Source organism: Gigantopelta aegis, chromosome 5 (assembly GCF_016097555.1).
Source record: "Gigantopelta aegis isolate Gae_Host chromosome 5, Gae_host_genome, whole genome shotgun sequence".
Lineage (NCBI taxonomy): Eukaryota > Metazoa > Mollusca > Gastropoda > Neomphalida > Peltospiridae > Gigantopelta > Gigantopelta aegis.
In genome coordinates, this window is record NC_054703.1 from 3,096,106 (window position 1) to 3,114,556 (window position 18,451).

At 37.6% G+C, this 18,451-nt stretch overlaps 1 protein-coding gene across 1 annotated transcript; it reads left to right on the forward strand.

Moving 5' to 3' along the window:
• Positions 1–4,179: 4,179 nt before the first annotated feature.
• On the forward strand, positions 4,180–16,737 carry LOC121373400 (U6 snRNA-associated Sm-like protein LSm7). The gene is made up of 4 exons (XM_041500044.1): positions 4,180–4,301; positions 9,256–9,352; positions 15,115–15,186; positions 16,389–16,737. The coding sequence occupies exons 1-4, from the start codon at positions 4,272–4,274 to the stop codon at positions 16,526–16,528; spliced, it is 339 nt and encodes a 112-aa protein (XP_041355978.1). The 5' UTR covers positions 4,180–4,271; the 3' UTR covers positions 16,529–16,737.
• The last annotated feature ends 1,714 nt before the right edge of the window (positions 16,738–18,451 follow it).

The window sequence follows — 18,451 nt, forward strand, 5'->3', positions numbered from 1 at the left end:
CACGCGCGCATCCAGTCTATATGAGCCTTAATTGCGTGCATTATCCTGTGAGCCGGCTGAGGCTGACACCTGTGCCCAGGACAGGCGTGCGCTACGACAGATTGTTCTGAATTTGCACGTGAAACTCTCTGATCTGATATCTGATCTGATCTGTGAACCAGAACAGCGCTCTACATCCTACGCCAACACCAACCCTGACCTGACGAAATGGAAAAACAAAACAACCACAATCATGGCATTGCCAGAGATTAGAGGGAGGGACTCAGCAATTAAATACCTTTTTCTTCCACCTTGTACTGGATCATCTATGAATAACTACATACCACAGTCTACGATGTACCAGTCTTGGGGCAATGACTTCAGATGAAGGAGAGGGGTGAGGGCGGAGGGGAACTTCACTACCCGTCGCACCGTATGCACCAGGTAAGTGCTCTACCATTGAGATACATTGCTAATGTTATATCCAAAAAAGTAGGTCATCTCAATATTGATGTATTTTCTAGACCACTAACTCAATCGGGGGTGGGGGAGGGGGAGGGGAGGAGACATCCATAAAGTAAGTACGTCCTACAAAATCTGGATTTTTACAGACACACCCATACATGTAAACATTTCGTACCCTCATATGTCGATCGTTACAAACGCTAATATGTACATCATACAATTAGGAGCTTCAATTGCATGCATATATTTTACATCAATGATTTTGAAATATTCAAGCAATATCGGAAGTTAGTCGTACTTATTTAAATGATTTAAACAAACTTGAATACATCTTCTGGAATACATTTAACTGGCATTACCGTATTTTATAAATTACCGGCGTATTTAGGCTACTCTATCAAGGAACTCGTAATATCCCCCTCCTCAGGTGAACGTACTTTATGGATGGCCCATTATATTCCCGATGCAATTTCAATCTCATTTTCGTGGATATTTTGGACATTTAAAATTAAGTGCGCAAAACATGTACACATAACCCGAGTACTCTGACTATCCCGTCTGTGGGATGGTGCATATAAAAGATCCCTTGCTGCTAATCGAAAAGAGTAGCACAGGAAGTGGCGACAGCGGGTTTCCTTTCTCAATATTTGTGTGGTCCTTAACCACATGTCTGACGCCATGTAACCGTAAATAAAATGTGTTGAGTTCGTCTTTAAACAAAACATTTCCTTCCTGACTGTAAGAGATTTAGACGAACATTTGGACGGTTATTAGCCCTTACAAATGTCCGTCTAGATCTCTTACAGTCGGAGTACTCTGGCTAATGTACACACAACACTAGGCCTAATGTCCAGCCTCTGAAAATTGCGAGAACAATGTTTCGTTCGCGCAACCCATTTTCCGTTTACGCATTATGTTTAGAACATTTGCAGAGTAATGACGGGTAGAAAAAAAAAAAAGGAAAAAAAGCTTAAATGTCAAGTGATAGCTATTCTCTATAGACCTTCCAATAAAATTAATAAAAAATATTTTGTTATAATTTTTATACACTGTTTTATAGCTGAAGGTATATAAATCAAATATTAATGTTTTTGGTGGGAAACTGTTATGGTACAACTAGAGAACTCATGAGCGGGTTCAGAAAATCCATTTAAGGGGCCCTAATGACATGAGGCGGAATGCCAAGGGAACTTTGGGGAGGTTTGGAGAGGGATGAAAATTAATATATAATAAAATTATAACTGTCACAAAATGTAGGAGGGTGGGGTGGGGGGTGGGGGCGGGCCCCTGGGGCCCCCAACATCCGCCTCAGTAACTACATGTCTTATTTTACTGTTATAACAGTACAACTTTTATTATTGAGTGATAGGTAGGTTATTTAAATACTATAACGGTCAATCTAATCTACTTGACTTTATTTAATTATTCCCGTCAGTGGGCCCATTGGGCTATTTCTCGCTCCAGCCAGTGCACCACGACTGGTATAACAACGGCCGTGGTATGTGCTATCCTGTCTATGGGATGGTGCGTATAAAAGATCCCTTGCTGCTAATCGAAAAGAGTAGCCAATGAAGTGGCGACAGCGGGTTTCCTCTCTTAATATCTGTGTGGTCCTTCACCATATGTCCGACGCCATATAACCGTAAATAAAATGTGATGAGTGCGTCGTTAAATAAAAAATATTTTTTTATTTAATTATAACCAAAGATACATTTATTATGTCATTTCTGCATTGTCTAATACAAACTACAATTATGGTACAAGTACTTAGTAAGTAAAGTTGGCGTTTGCTATATCAGTCTAGTTAATATGAACATCATTATGCTAGGGTCAGACAAAGTTAGCCAACTTTCTGCTCTCACGACTGTCTAATTGCTAGTCTGAGCGCTCTTACAACTCGAATCTCGTCGTATAACCCATTAGTTCTTAATCTGAGCACATCTGTCTTAATTCGAGAGTTGGGGAGTGTGACGGTACATGCTCTTAATTTCTTTTCGCCTGTGGCGATATTAATTGTTTTAGAGGACCGTGTGCAGTTCCAAATGCGCTTAGCCCAGATGGGCAACTTGTTACGTAATACCTTCGCGCGACCGTGCATTCCAATATGCACTTAGTTCAGCTGTGGAGGCCATGTGGCCAGTAGTTACGTAATACCTCCGCGAGTGCGGTTCTTACAACCGTGATTTTGGCGACTGGCGACAGAATGTCTGGTCATCTAAGGAAAGATACCTACTCTGGGAGAGGTGGAAATATCAGATGATACGTGAGGGACCGCCTTGTACTCCCAGGCGATATTCGCTGTCTCTGAGAGTTTTGAATAAATAGCTAGAATTTTAGAGATATCAGGGAGAAACATAGGAAGGCTCCAGGGGATCGCTGTCCGTCCGGACTGGTAAATAATTTTATTTCTGCTCTGTGTATAACCTTGATGTGATTGATGTGACTTTCAATATTTTAATACTGTATTATACCAATATTATTTAGACGGTGCTGCCGGTCATCTGACGCAGTAATCTGTAGGCTTACTGTCCTAAATAATTATAAAAAGCTTAACCAGTCATCCTAGAGGACCTAGGTAAACTGTAGGTTATTGTCTTTAATGTGATAGGTACCAGTATTAATTCTGTGTTACAAGGTTACTGAATGAGTAGTTACGGGTTAATTAAAAATTAACCAGTTAGAAATAGAGTTGTAATTCCTTTATTAATTAAGTTCCCCTGGAAGCGTTTCTCAATTATCACACGTTATTGAACGAGTAGTAAGGGTTAATTAAAAATTAACCAGTTAGGAATAGAGTTGTAATTCCTTTATTAATTAAGTTCCCCTGGAAGCGTTTCTCAATTATCACACGTTATTGAACGAGTAGTAAGGGTTAATTAAAAATTAACCAGTTAGGAACAGAGTTGTAATTCCTTTATTAATTAAGTTCCCCTGGAAGCGTTTCTCAATTATCACACGTTATTGAACGAGTAGTAAGGGTTAATTAAAAATTAACCAGTTAGGAACAGAGTTGTAGTTCCTTTATTAATTAAGTTCTCCTGGAAGCGTTTCTCAATTATCACACGTTATTGAACGAGTAGTAAGGGTTAATTAAAAATTAACCAGTTAGAAATAGAGTTGTAATTCCTTTATTAATTAAGTTTTCCTGGAAGCGTTTCTCAATTATCACACGTGTGTGTGTGTTAGCGTTTCTCAATCATCACATGTGTGGGTGTTGTGTCACGGTGAAGTGATTAGCATATTGTGTAAACTAGACACCTAGAGATTAACTAATTAAGTGATCAGTTCTGGGTTGTTATTATTGTTGTTGTTAATTAACTACTACGGCAGTACATTTGTCAGCGTAGGTTAATACAGATTCCAAAGTGTATTGTGTTTTTGTTGTGTTTTCCAGTGAACTAAACCTGCTATAATAATATATACTTTATATAAGATCTTATCTCTGATCATACCTAGACGAGCCACTCGGGTAAATACTGCTCGATACAGAGAGATCTAATAGATATACAGTTAGGAGAGATATTTGGATAATCGTGTTTCATCCAATTACGGGTATTGTCGTCAAAAAAAAGAAAAAGTAAAAGTATTTTTGGAAATAACCAAAAATACTATTATTGTGTGTAATTTACAAATCGATCGGCTCAGAAATAAATAACTTGTAGTAAATTCCATAATATAAAAAAAAAGGCGTACCCTGCGGGACGGATTACAAAAATACATTATTGGTGCTCTAAAAAGTGGTAGAAAATAAGAACATACACCGGAAGTTTATAATCGTTAAGTAAACGCATGGCTCCAAGTTGTTGGGTTCATAATTATAACTGAGAATGTCACTACAAACTTCTAGACCACCAATGGTATAGTTCATACTTACAGTTCAGTATATGTAATTAAAAATTTAAAAAATAACAAAATATACGATGCTTAAATTGATAAAAATAAATTCTTCAATTCAGGGGAAGGAACTCTCGTTTTGCAAAATTGTACAGTATCGTGTAGTAAAACCGATAGCTCGAGTAGATGGCATGCATCCGCCCGCCCCCCCCCCCTCCCTCCCCTAACCCTAACCCCAACCCTGTGCCCATGACAGGCGTGTACTAAAACAGCTTGCTCTGAATGTGCATGTTAAACCCAGTGAACTGACATCCAGAAACCTCAGACAGACAATGACATACACATTGGCATGAGTTCTACCCGTACCCCACTTCAATGATTGGGGTTAGTCTTTAGAGTCTGATTTAGAGGGGGACCATCGATGTTCACATAATGACAAAAACACAAATACAATATTTACGGAAATACTATTCTACATTTGTCAGCTATGATATATGAAACAAAATACATGTAGATTGCAATCAATTAACGTAAAAAATCAGCTATGGACGTAAAGCAAATCCATTCTAGTAAACAAAAGTAAAGCACCCTCCAGTAAACAGGAAAGGTGCAAAGTTTCTAGCTGCGTTCAGGCGCATGCATTTGCAAAATGTGTGGTTCATCATTTTCCATTTTTAAGGCTACTACATGAAAAAATATATGTTTCTTAATATTATACAGTTGACAAACACTTTGTTTAATATTTTTTTTAAAGGAAAATTCAGTTTGTCAAGCATTCTTGTCTGGTTACCAACACCCATCGCTAACAGTTAATGTCAGTACAGATAGGCATCAAGTTTATACCTGTGAATATAATTTTTTTAATTAGTTTCTTAATTAACACAGTATATACACTCAAAATTATTTACAATTGTTAAAAATGGATTAATAATAATATTCGCTACAGTGGAGGCAGAAAATGTAACATACCTTTTGCATATCGAATATAATAATTGAAAACAAATTCTAACAACAGTGGACTTAAAAATAATAAAAATTAAATGATTTGGCCTTGTTGATCTGGCCAGGGTTTGCACGCATCCTGGAAAACCCTGGAAAGTGCTTATTTTTTTTTTTTTACCCTGGAAAGTCCTTAAATGTCCTCGAAAAGTCAGTTTACCTCCTGGAAAGTCCTGGAAATTTGAAAAAAAAATTCTAATTTTTTTTTAGTGATGTTACAAATACATAAATAATCGCGTTTGACTTAGGTACGCCTCCCCCAAAAGAAAGAAAGAAAACCCCCCACAAAAACAATACCTAAACGCATCGATGATTATAATGAGGTCGACTGCCATTGGTCAGTTGTTGAGCAGGAAATACTGTGTTGGTTTATTTGGTCTATAGATAGGCGTAGTGGTGCTCGTTAGAGCACGAGTAGATAATCTTAATTGAGATGGCACACAATTCTTCAAGCATTGGAATCCGGATAAAAAATATATACCAGTATGACATTAAAAAAAAGAAAAAGAAAAACGGGTAGATGTGTAAATCACTTCTGCAAAAATGCCTAACGGAAAGTGTACGTTTAACGACAGGTGGCTAAAAAATGTTATTTTTAGAAAAACAAGCACGCATCTTGACGTCATATAAGTTGACTACTTGCATGTAAATAATTTTATGGACCTGTTAAATCCCGACAAATTCGAGTAACTGAATAAATCCATTTAGCTCGTAAACGTTAATTGAACAGTGTATAATTAAGTAGGAATTAACACCTCATAAAGTGAGCTATTGCTTTAACAATGGCCCACCGCTTGGGTCTGAATCCTGTGCGGCGAGTCGTGACCATGATTAATCATTTGATCGGAAAGAAGCCCATATCTTTAAATAAACCTCATCGATGTAACATGAGATTAAGAATGAGTTTAACACCATAGAGATTTGCAAAGGTCTCCTTTCGACAATCGTAACAGTGTATAACATTGTTACACTTGTTTCTTTTGGTGGTGTCGCCTATGTTTATTCGATCTACTTGAGCCAAGCCAAAACAAAAGAGATGTATATTTCAGAAGGTGCACATGCAACACACTTTGATTTAGCAGCTGAGCTTTAGCTGCAAGGATTTAATTGACAACTAATTTACACAAGGAGGCGTGGACAAGACCGGTTTAGATCACACCAATATTTATAAACGTTCTAAGCTGTTTCATACTTCATTCAGCTGTGTGTATGTATGTATATATATATATATATGTGTGTGTGTGTGTGTATATATGTATTCTATTTGAGTATTAGATACATGTTTATATCACTATTTTGTACAATGTACAACAAATGTAGTTAATAAAATATTTTATTTCAACAGTTTTAGTTTACAACTTTACCATCCAAAAGTTATATCCAGAGTAGGGTGTGACTACTGTAGACTGTGTGTAACAAGTATTGTATGTTGGAGACATAGCAGCCACTGACTAAACAATCTGCTAGGGTGTCGTTAAACAAAAACTTCTTTCCAAGTTATATATTCAGACTCCTGGAAAAAGGTAAAATAGTCCTGGAAAATGAACGAAAATAGCCCTTAAAAGTCCTGGAAAATGAAACCATTTGAAGTGTATGAACCCTGTCTGGCACGTGTGAGGTCATGTAACATCATAACATGCACCAAATGTGAATTCATCTTCCTCTATATTTTAAGTCCATTTCTATGAGTCATGTGGACCCGATGTTGATAATTTTAAGGAATAAACAAAAACGACTTGGTGAAATTAATGGTTTATGGGGTTTGTAAAGTTTTGTATTTTGATACTTACTTGTCTGAACTTTATTGTTAATGAAAATGTTATAGCACTGTGAAGAAAAACCTCACAAATGAACGACAAGCAAACAACAACAAATCTGATGTTGATTGCATGAACCGTGCACAAGAAAATAAATTGAACGGAATTGAAAGCATAACGCAGTTATAGGGACGTTGACGATACAGGTCGACCTCTTTCCAGAAAACCATTTATAATGTTAGTAATCTGCATACAAAAAAATTCCAATGGCAATTTTACATTACAAGCCTCTGGGTATTAAAAATGTGAGTGTCAGAATGACCATATGTTTGACGTCCAATAGCCGATGATAAGATAAAAAATCAATGTGCTCTAGCGGCGTCGTTAAATAAAACAAAGTTTACTTTACTTTTTAAAAATGTGCGTAATCCATTTGTGGGTTATGCAGTTTTAAACAAATTCAGGTAACCCATTTCTTTATTTTTTTACGCAACCTGCCATGTCCATGTTAATGATGTCGTAAATTCAGTTTGAGAATGAAAAATGAGTTCCACAAAACTATACTTACATGATCGATTTTCAGAAACCTGCATTAAAAGGTTTTTTTTAGAGTTCTATAAACATTAGCATCATGCACCAGTTTATTGTAACAATATTTCGAAATCTGAGGTAACTGGAAGTCGGTTCACGTGGTTTTTACCTAAGTAACCAATTGTTCGGTTACGTGAATTATATTTGCGTAACCCATGGGTTATCTGATCGGTTACCTCAAAATTACGTTGAAATTATATTTTAAATACATAGGTTTTAGCTGAAACAAAGTTAAAACAAATACAAAAGAAAACATTTTACCAAAAAAAAAAAAAATCTTTAATGCTTGCTAAAGTTAACAATATTATAAAAGAATTGAATATTAGCCCCAGTACTGAAACGAAATACAGGGGCGTAGCCAGAAATTATCTTAGAATTACGCATGCCAAAGGCGTGCCCAAGCGGGGGGATTCGGGGGGCCTCCCCCTGTAAAAATTTTGAAACTCGGGACGCCTGTAGATGCATTTTTGAAAATCTTTTTTCGAGTCAATTTTAAGAGGTCTATTTTATAGAACAATTACAGACAGCCTCGACCTATTCCGGATTTTGTTTTTGAATTACGCACATGCGTACTGTGCGTAATGGGCGCTACGCCTTTGAAATAGATAAATACTCATTTGTAGGGATTCCTTTTTGCGATTTGCGGTGGCTATGCTACTTTCACTTCATCGATGGTACTTATGTAAAATTATAGCCAATCCAATAGTATGTCTACATATATTCCTTTAGAGATAAAATAGCAGCAGAAAATTTAGCCGTCCCAAGCGGTCCGAGCACATTTCTTTAAAACTGTAGACTGGTCGCAAGTTACAACTGTTGCAATATAACGTTGTTTACTGGTTTGCTGCGCATCAAGTATCTAAAAATCAGTCTAAAACATTTGTCAGAATACCAGTAGTATGTCTGCATGAATAAACTTCCTGTAATCGTGAAGTTTGCAAGTTTTAATTTCTGAACGTTTACAGGTCATGACGTAACCGATTTGCGGTTCGCGTAAATTTAATTTTGCGTAACCGACACGCGAACAGAACGGCGGTTCACGTGAAATATTGTGCCCTGCAGTTTATTGTAACTATAGGGGGGATGTAAAATGCTGTAATTCAAACACCGACACGAAAAGTTAAAACCAGCTGTGGGATGCATGGATTTGTTTGAGCTAGCCAGTTACAATTATTATCGGTTCCACATTGTGTACAGAATGTTGTTTACATGTTGGTATCTTTTATTTGTTCAAAAGTTTACAACAAATATTAAGTTTAAGTTGAAATGTTTGATCACGTGAATTTTGTGTTCACAGTTTACCATGGCAACGGTGGCAAATGCTGTAGTTGCCCTCCTTATTTGCCGTTGTACCTAAAAAAAAATTGGACGTTGTCGAAGGTAAAAAAAAGTAACATCTTGGTTTGTTACTTGTCTGCAAAGAATTATGGAAAAAATTACTGTGTAACTGTTGACTGTATATGCATAAAACAGTCATGTCACTAGTTTATGCATGTGGCATACTCAAGATTCCATCTTAAAATATATACATAAAAAAAGTAACATCAGGTCAAAATTTACTTCCTATTTCGAGTTTTGGAATCACATACGTCACTAGTATGAGTTCTTATTATTGTTGTAATACTTTCAGACTGTGGATAAAGAGAAAAAGAAGAAGGAGAGTATCCTTGACCTCTCTAAATACTTGGAGAAACCGATTCGGGTGAAATTCAGTGGTGGACGAGAAGGTATGTAGTGTGTGTTACTAGGGTCTCCACCATTACTCGAGTACTCGGGCAGAGTCTAGCAAACCGATTCGGGTGAAATTCAGTGATGGACGAGAAGGTATGTAGTGTGTGTTACTAGGATCTCCACCATTACTCGAGTACTCGGGCAGAGTCTAGCAAACTGATTCGGGTGAAATTCAGTGATGGACGAGAAGGTATGTAGTGTGTGTTACTAGGGTCTCCACCATTACTCGAGTACTCGGGCAGAGTCTAGCAAACTGATTCGGGTGAAATTCAGTGGTGGACGAGAAGGTATGTAGTGTGTGTTACTAGGATCTCCACCATTACTCGAGTACTCGGGCAGAGTCTAGCAAACTGATTCGGGTGAAATTCAGTGGTGGACGAGAAGGTATGTAGTGTGTGTTACTAGGGTCTCCACCATTACTCGAGTACTCGGGCAGAGTCTAGCAAACTGATTCAGGTGAAATTCAGTGGTGGACGAGAAGGTATGTAGTGTGTGTTACTAGGGTCTCCACCATTACTCGAGTACTCGGGCAGAGTCTAGCAAACTGATTCGAGTGAAATTCAGTGGTGGACGAGAAGGTATGTAGTGTGTGTTACTAGGGTCTCCACCATTACTCGAGTACTCGGGCAGAGTCTAGCAAACTGATTCGGGTGAAATTCAGTGGTGGACGAGAAGGTATGTAGTGTGTGTTACTAGGGTCTCCACCATTACTCGAGTACTCGGGCAGAGTCTAGCAAACTGATTCGGGTGAAATTCAGTGATGGACGAGAAGGTATATAGTGTGTGTTACTAGGGTCTCCACCATTACTCGAGTACTCGGGCAGAGTCTAGCAAACTGATTCGGGTGAAATTCAGTGATGGACGAGAAGGTATGTAGTGTGTGTTACTAGGGTCTCCACCATTACTCGAGTACTCGGGCAGAGTCTAGCAAACTGATTCGAGTGAAATTCAGTGGTGAAGAAGGTTCTAGTGATGGTACTTGGGCAGAGTCTAGCAAACTGATTCAGGTGAAATTCAGTGTGGACGAGAAGGTATGTAGTGTGTGTTACTAGGGTCTCCACCATTACTCGAGTACTCGGGCAGAGTCTAGCAAACTGATTCGGGTGAAATTCAGTGGTGGACGAGAAGGTATGTAGTGTGTGTTACTAGTGTCTCCACCATTACTGAGTACTCGGGCAGAGTCTAGCAAACTGATTCGGGTGAAATTCAGTGATGGACTAGAAGGTATGTAGTGTGTGTTACTAGGGTCTCCACCATTACTCGAGTACTCGGGCAGAGTCTGAGCGAAAGGTATGTAGTGTTTGTTACTGACCATTACTCGAGTGGGCAGAGTCTAGCAAACTGATTCGGTTGAAATTCAGTGGTGGACGAGAAGGTATATAGTGTGTGATACTAGGATCTCCACCATTACTCGAGTACTCGGGCAGAGTCTAGCAAACTGATTCGGGTGAAATTCAGTGGTGGACGAGAAGGTATGTAGTGTGTGTTACTAGTGTCTCCACCATTACTCGAGTACTCGGGCAGAGTCTAGCAAACTGATTCGGGTGAAATTCAGTGATGGACTAGAAGGTATATAGTGTTTGTTACTAGGGTCTCCACCATTACTCGAGTACTTGGGCAGAGTCTAGCAAACTGATTCGAGTGAAATTCAGTGGTGGACGAGAAGGTATGTAGTGTGTGTTACTAGTGTCTCCACCATTACTCGAGTACTCGGGCAGAGTCTAGCAAACTGATTCGGGTGAAATTCAGTGATGGACTAGAAGGTATATAGTGTTTGTTACTAGGGTCTCCACCATTACTCGAGTACTCGGGCAGAGTCTAGCAAACTGATTCGAGTGAAATTCAGTGGTGGACGAGAAGGTATGTAGTGTTTGTTACTAGGGTCTCCACCATTACTCGAGTACTCGGGCAGAGTCTAGCAAACTGATTCGGTTGAAATTCAGTGGTGGACGAGAAGGTATATAGTGTGTGATACTAGGATCTCCACCATTACTCGAGTACTCGGGCAGAGTCTAGCAAACTGATTCGGGTGAAATTCAGTGATGGACAAGAAGGTATGTAGTGTGTGTTACTAGGGTCTCCAACAGGTACTCGGGCACCGGCAGTCTAGCAAGACTTGAGTCTGTTCACAGGATTTGAGTGCCCATGCAAGGAAGAACACTCAAATACATATGCTTGCTGCCGGTTACATTATACGGCTATGAGACATGGAGGGAAAACAAAAGTCAAATACATGTGTGGACTGCAATACAATGACATGATTTGACACCCATGTTCAGCATTGGAATTAAGATGCATAATGCTATTTTACTTTATTCCTTAGTCTCATCGTCATCTAGTGTAAGTGTCGGGTACTCGGGTCCGGGTCGAGTTTGACTCTCGAGTATTTGAGTCCCAACATTTTGGACTCGTGGAGGCCCTGTGTGTGTTACATACATATAGAATACTATACGAGTTTTCGCTAGATATCATTTTTACGAAATGAGTGAACTTCCCAAACGTATCTGACCGAATGAAAGTGAGGTCAGATACGTTTGGGAAGTTCACTCGTTTCGTAAAAATGATATCTAGCGAAAACGAGTGGTATTTTATTTATTACCCTCCTTTAAATCACGCAAATTATGAAAAATAAATAAATCAATCAATCAATTTTGTAGCCTATTTCAAGACTTGATGTTGATTTGCGTAACTAGCCAGTGCACGACTACGTACCGCCACATTGAGAAATAGTTCGTTGTACTTCCGCTACTTCTCAGTGACGTTTTCAGGGGAGTGGTGTAGACGTACTTCCCCATAAATTTCCATCGGGTTTCATTTTTTAATTTAAAGAAAGCTGTAAGGTACATGCATCAATATATGTTTATTTTCATATTGGGTGAAAAATGGGTAAAACTAATGCATAATTCCATATTTTAACAAAACGCCCCCAAGAAACAAATGTTCCCGTTACCCCACTGGTTATGCTAATAATGATGAATTCACAAATCACAACTGACAATAACAATTTGTTGACCAAAAATCCAACCAATAAGAGAATAACAAGTGTTTTTGCAGTTAAAAACGTGTAGGTTGCAAAAGCAGCTGAGTTCACGGGAAAACTAAAGATAACTTTAAGGTCGACGACAGTCACTTTTCGCGCCCTTGTTTTGGCTTTCTTTGTACACAATAAATATAGCATATCTTACCGTAATTTCACTTGAAATCCATATTTCGTAAAAGGTACAATTTTTCAATCACAGAATTTTCTTCAAACACATTCAGGTGCTTCAGTAATGTTCGAAAAAAAAAATCAATAGGAATTTTGCACTGGATTTTTTTCCAGCATTCTTAAAACGGAAACGTCATGTACCCAGTTTGTGGTTATTGTAAGGAGGTGCAAAGTGACGTCATTGGAATTCTGACGTCATTCAAATTCAAAATTAGCTATATTATTACAATGCATCGCCATATTAAAATAACTAACCTTGACCCCTGTTAAATTTCTACAAGCAAACAACGCTGTTTACAGGTCGGTATATTTTACTTTTTCATAATTCTACAAAAAATATTAAGTTTAATTTTTAAAAAATAAAAAACTACCTTTTGTCAAATATATCATATGAAAAGATTAACGTTCGATATGTTTCATTTATTGTGTACGAAGCCAAAACAAGGGTCCAAAAAGTGACTGTCGTCGACCTTAATAATGATGAATTCACAAATCACAACTGACAATAACAATTTGTAGACCAAAAATCCACATAATAAATAAAATGAATATGTTTAATTATTGTTCTATTCATTCTTTTATTTCTATTTTTTATTTAAAAATATTTCTCGCGCGGTCCAGTTTACATCAACTTTTAATGAATGACATTTGTAGTAAAAGTTGTGGATGTTACTGACCTTGACATTAATTATGAATGAAAAAAATAGTCCCGTTATGCTAATAAGGTCGCTGTCCAACCAATCGAAATTGACTCTGTTCCCTGTTGACAAATCAAAATACACTTTGTAATACGCACCTGGTGGTGCGTACGAAATTTGTATGACACCGCTATATCTTCACCAGGAGGGTAATAAATACATGTATATCATATTGCACTGTTTGTGGTGTGGTGGGGTGGGCAGGAGGTAGCCCAATGGTAAATCAATCGCATGATGCAATGCCTGTCGGTGGGCCCATTAGGCTATTTCTTGTTCCAGTCTGTGCACCACAACTGGTATATCAAAGGCTGTGGTATGTGCTAGCGTGTCTATGGGATGGTGCATATAAAAGATCCCTTGCTACTAATGGAGAAAATGTAGCGGGTTTCCTCTCTAAGACAATACGTCAAAATTACCAAAATGTTTGACATCCAATAGTTGATGATTAATAAATCAATGTACTCTAGTTGTATCCTTAAAAAAATTCTCTGATATACGATTTTGAATATTTTTTATGAAATTGTTCAAAATGGCTTTTATTGGAAATGAAAACATGTGATGTTATCTGTTGATGTTTGACTACAACTTGGCAAAACAATTTTTGTCTGGCTTTTATTGGAAATGAAAACGTGTGATGCTATCTGTTGATGTTTGACTACAACTTGACAAAACAATTTTTGTCTGGCTTTTATTGGAAATGAAAACATGTGATGCTATCTGTTGATGTTTGACTACAACTTGGCAAAACAATTTTTGTCTGGCTTTTATTGGAAATGAAAACATGTGATGTTATCTGTTGATGTTTGACTACAACTTGGCAAAACAATTTTTGTCTGGCTTTTATTGGAAATGAAAACATGTGATGTTATCTGTTGATGTTTGACTACAACTTGGCAAAACAAATTTTGTCTGGCTTTTATTGGAAATGAAAACATGTGATGCTATCTGTTGATGTTTGACTACAACTTGGCAAAACTATTTTTGTCTGGCTTTTATTGGAAATGAAAACATGTGATGCTATCTGTTGATGTTTGACTACAACTTGGCAAAACAATTTTTGTCTGACTTTTATTGGAAATGAAAACATGTGATGCTATCTGTTGATGTTTGACTACAACTTGGCAAAACAATTTTTGTCTGACTTTTATTGGAAATGAAAACATGTGATGCTATCTCTTGATGTTTGACTACAACTTGGCAAAACAATTTTTGTCTGACTTTTATTGGAAATGAAAACATGTGATGCTATCTCTTGATGTTTGACTACAACTTGGCAAAACAATTTTTGTCTGACTTTTATTGGAAATGAAAACATGTGATGCTATCTGTTGATGTTTGTTTACAACTTGGCAAAACTATTTTTGCCTGGTTTTGACTACTTTGTTAACAAGTTAACCTTTAAAGGGATAATCCTGAGTTTGTTGCCATTGTTAACATGTTGCAGACTACCAGAGACGTTTCAAGGACAACACATTTGAATTGAATACATTGTCCTGCATAAAATATCAGTGGCTGTATATTTAAATATGTTTCTGATCATCCCACTATTGTACTAGCTGAAACTTCATTTTGTTTCTCAATATATATTGTTGTTTTTTCGTCCGTACGAAATTGTTGGGAGACCAAATCCAGTTTGGGCTACATACAAATAATAGGACAACAAGAAACACTGAATATATACAGACACCTATATTTTAAAGAAGAAACAATAGTTAGTATGTAATATTAGTCGTCAAAATATTTTATGAGTCGGAACATCTTACAATGGCAACAAACTCAGGACTGTCCCTTTAAGAGATGATCTAACTATAGGATCATGCAAATGATAACAAAATTCTGATTATTATTTCAGCGTCAGGAGTTCTGAAAGGTTTTGATCCTCTGCTCAATCTTGTACTTGACGGGACGACAGAATTCCTCCGAGGTAACCGATTATTTCTCATGAGATTTCTGTTAGCACCATTAAAATGAAAAAAACACATTGATGCCAAAAATACCAATCTATAGGCAGGTGCATGTGTAGGGCTTCTACAATTTTTATAAAATCAGTGATTTAAATTTTTTACTGACCACGATTAAAAATTCACTAGCCCTACTTTACTTTAAGCTAATACAATTTTACTAAATAATATTAATAATCATCTAAATGATGTCATCTAAAGAGAGAGAGAGAGCTTAGAAAGACAGAGAGAGCTTAAAAAGGCTAACATTGGGGGGGGGGGGGGGGGGGTTGGGGTGAGGGCAGGATATTCATATTTTCAAAATAGACTTAACTGCAACATTTGACAAATGTTTTTCACTAGCCATCTGGCATGGTAATAGTAGTTATTTACTAGCCCAACACTGAATATCACTAGCCATGGAAAGCCCTGATATGCAGGAAATACTGCAGGGGTGGTTTAGACTGAGGTGAGCAAAGTTTTGGGGGGGGATTTGGTCATGCCCCTCAAAACAATAAATGGGAAAAAAGAGAAAATTCGCTTGGATCAGGGGTGTGAAGGGATTTCGAATCCCAACCTCCCCCCCTCCCCGTTGGAATCTCACATTCTTTCTGTCTGTCCATGTTCTTTGGTGAAATGCTCACGACCCTGTAAAGTTTTCTTGATTATTATTTTTGTCTGCGAAAAGTTTAAATTTCTTGGCGTTTTTTGTCTCGACTTGATGCAATAAAAAAAGCAAGATTTAGGTATTATTTCTATAGTTTTACACTGGATAACTTGTTGAAACTGATGGAAGACAAAACAAATGAAGAAGGTGACCCATTCGTACTTACAGATGACCAAGTAATACACTCCCACACGTTTCAGACACAGATGACCCTTTCAAACTGATGTAATATTGACAAAACAATTAAACACTTCTTTTGACTATTTTCAGACCCAGATGACCCGTTCAAACTGACAAAAGACACGTGTCACCTCGGCCTGGTGGTATTAAAGCCTTCTTTTGACTATTTTCAGACCCAGATGACCTGTTCAAACTGACGGAAGTTACACGTCAACTCGGCCTGGTGGTATTAAACCCTTCTTTTGACTATTTTCAGACCCAGATGACGTGTTCAAACTGACGGAAGTTATGCGTCAACTCGGCCTGGTGGTATTAAACCCTTTTTTTGACTATTTTCAGACCCAGATGACCCGTTCAAACTGACAGAAGACACGCGTCACCTTGGTCTGGTGGTGTGTCGTGGTACGGCTGTCGTTCTCATCTGTCCACAGGACGGGATGGAGGCCATCGCTAACCCCTTCGTGCAGCAGGATAGCTGAGGACTGTGTCGCTTAATTACAATCATACTTAGGGCTGTTCCAAAATTTATCACATAGGGAGGGTTAGGGGATGGTGTGAGAGAGGTAATATTTTGGTATACCCACCGTATATAAATTTAAATTTAAATTAAATCCACCTGATATGCAGTCGGTCTAGGATCGATCCCCGTCGGTAGACCCATTGGGTTACATGTATTTCTCGATCCAGCCAGTGCAAATCAGTGGTATATCAAAGGCTGTGGTATGTGCTATCCTGTCTGACAGATGGTGCATATAAAAAAGCCCTTGCTATTAATGGAAAAATGCTATAATGTCAAAATTACCAAATGTTTGACATCCAGTAGCCGATGATTAATAAATTAATGTGCTCTAGTGGTGTCGTTAAACCAAAAAACCCTAACTTTTATCTTTGATACCCACGTTCCACAAAATAGAATTTTATTTTAAACAAGTCTGCCTTGGGGAAAAATATAGCAGCTGCAGATCTATACATCAGACATGAAACAATACTGGTGATGCCTTCCACCTCCCCCTGCCCCTGTGAGAAATTCTGGAACACCTCCTTACACAGTGACATTAAACACTGGAGAGTGCTGTCTTACAGTGTTGTGGACAATTTGACTGGAACATGGACAGTCTTAATGAACTGCTGTTAAAAGAAAACGGGGTTCAAGCTGCTGTACCAAAGATCAGACGTGTGCAGGTGGAGAGTTCTGGGGGTTGAGTTTTGGGGGTCAAAACCCGTCCCTGCTCAAACAAATATTCATTTTTCTCATTAATTTTTCCAGGGGAGCATTCCCCTGTAAACTTTGGTTGCCACAGTCTACACCTCTGATGCTGAAATGCCTGCCTCAAGATACAATCTAATTAAAATTGGCGCCACTGGTTAATTACTATTACCTGTGGATCTAACAGCACCCATTTGGTGCTCATGTCCAGTTGACCTTTCATTCGACCAATCAAAACCTTACTTGCAAAATCATGCCAGTGATTTTAAAAGAATTTTAAAACATTCGGAATTATGTTGAGGGTATACAAAGTGATTCAGGTGAATTACAAAATATGCCGGAAACTAATTTCAATATAAAATTTTAATGTTGAATTTTTGTTTCAAGACTAAAAAAAACCATGATGATATAGCCATAAAATCTATTTATACTAGTATACAATCCAGAGTTTATTACTGCACTCCCACGCCCCCCGTTTTTCAATGTTGAAATAGACCCAACAAGTTCGCCTATTGCATAAATAGTCTTGTCCAATATTTTTAGAATTTGCATGCTCCCGAATAACGCTATAAGAGGAGAAGTGTGATTGGTCGATATTTAAATTATTATTTATAGATGAAATGTCACCTGGACATGGGACTCCATGCAATGCTGTTAGATCTACTGGTAGACCAGTAGAGCTAATTTTACTCGGATTGCACAAGATATGACTTGATAAAATGTACTGAGCGACAAATAAAAAAGAGCATGTAAATCCTCTGATATGTATATGTAATCCCCATGGTGTAAATTATCATATATCATATTAATTACAACAGATACTCTTGCTTCCTTGAAATATCTGTTAGCTTAGTAAGTATTTTATGATATTTTTTCTTATCCCAGTAAGTTTCTGCCAGAGGGTAAAATGGGTATGGTGCCATACCCAATTTTTTAACTTAACCTTTTGACAAAAAATTAATTACTCTTATCATTAATGTATGATTTTCATAACCCTAAACTTAAAGCATTTTCTTTTTGAGGGAGGCCCCCATACCAAAAAGAAATTTCTGGCAGAAAACACTGCAGTTTAAGATATATCAAGATTAACATCAAGAGTTTTTTATTTTGTGAGGACAAACCAAAATTTGGATACATACATGTATTTTCAAACTTCACCTTTGTTTTTTTAGAAAGCTAGTTTGAGAATGACTAG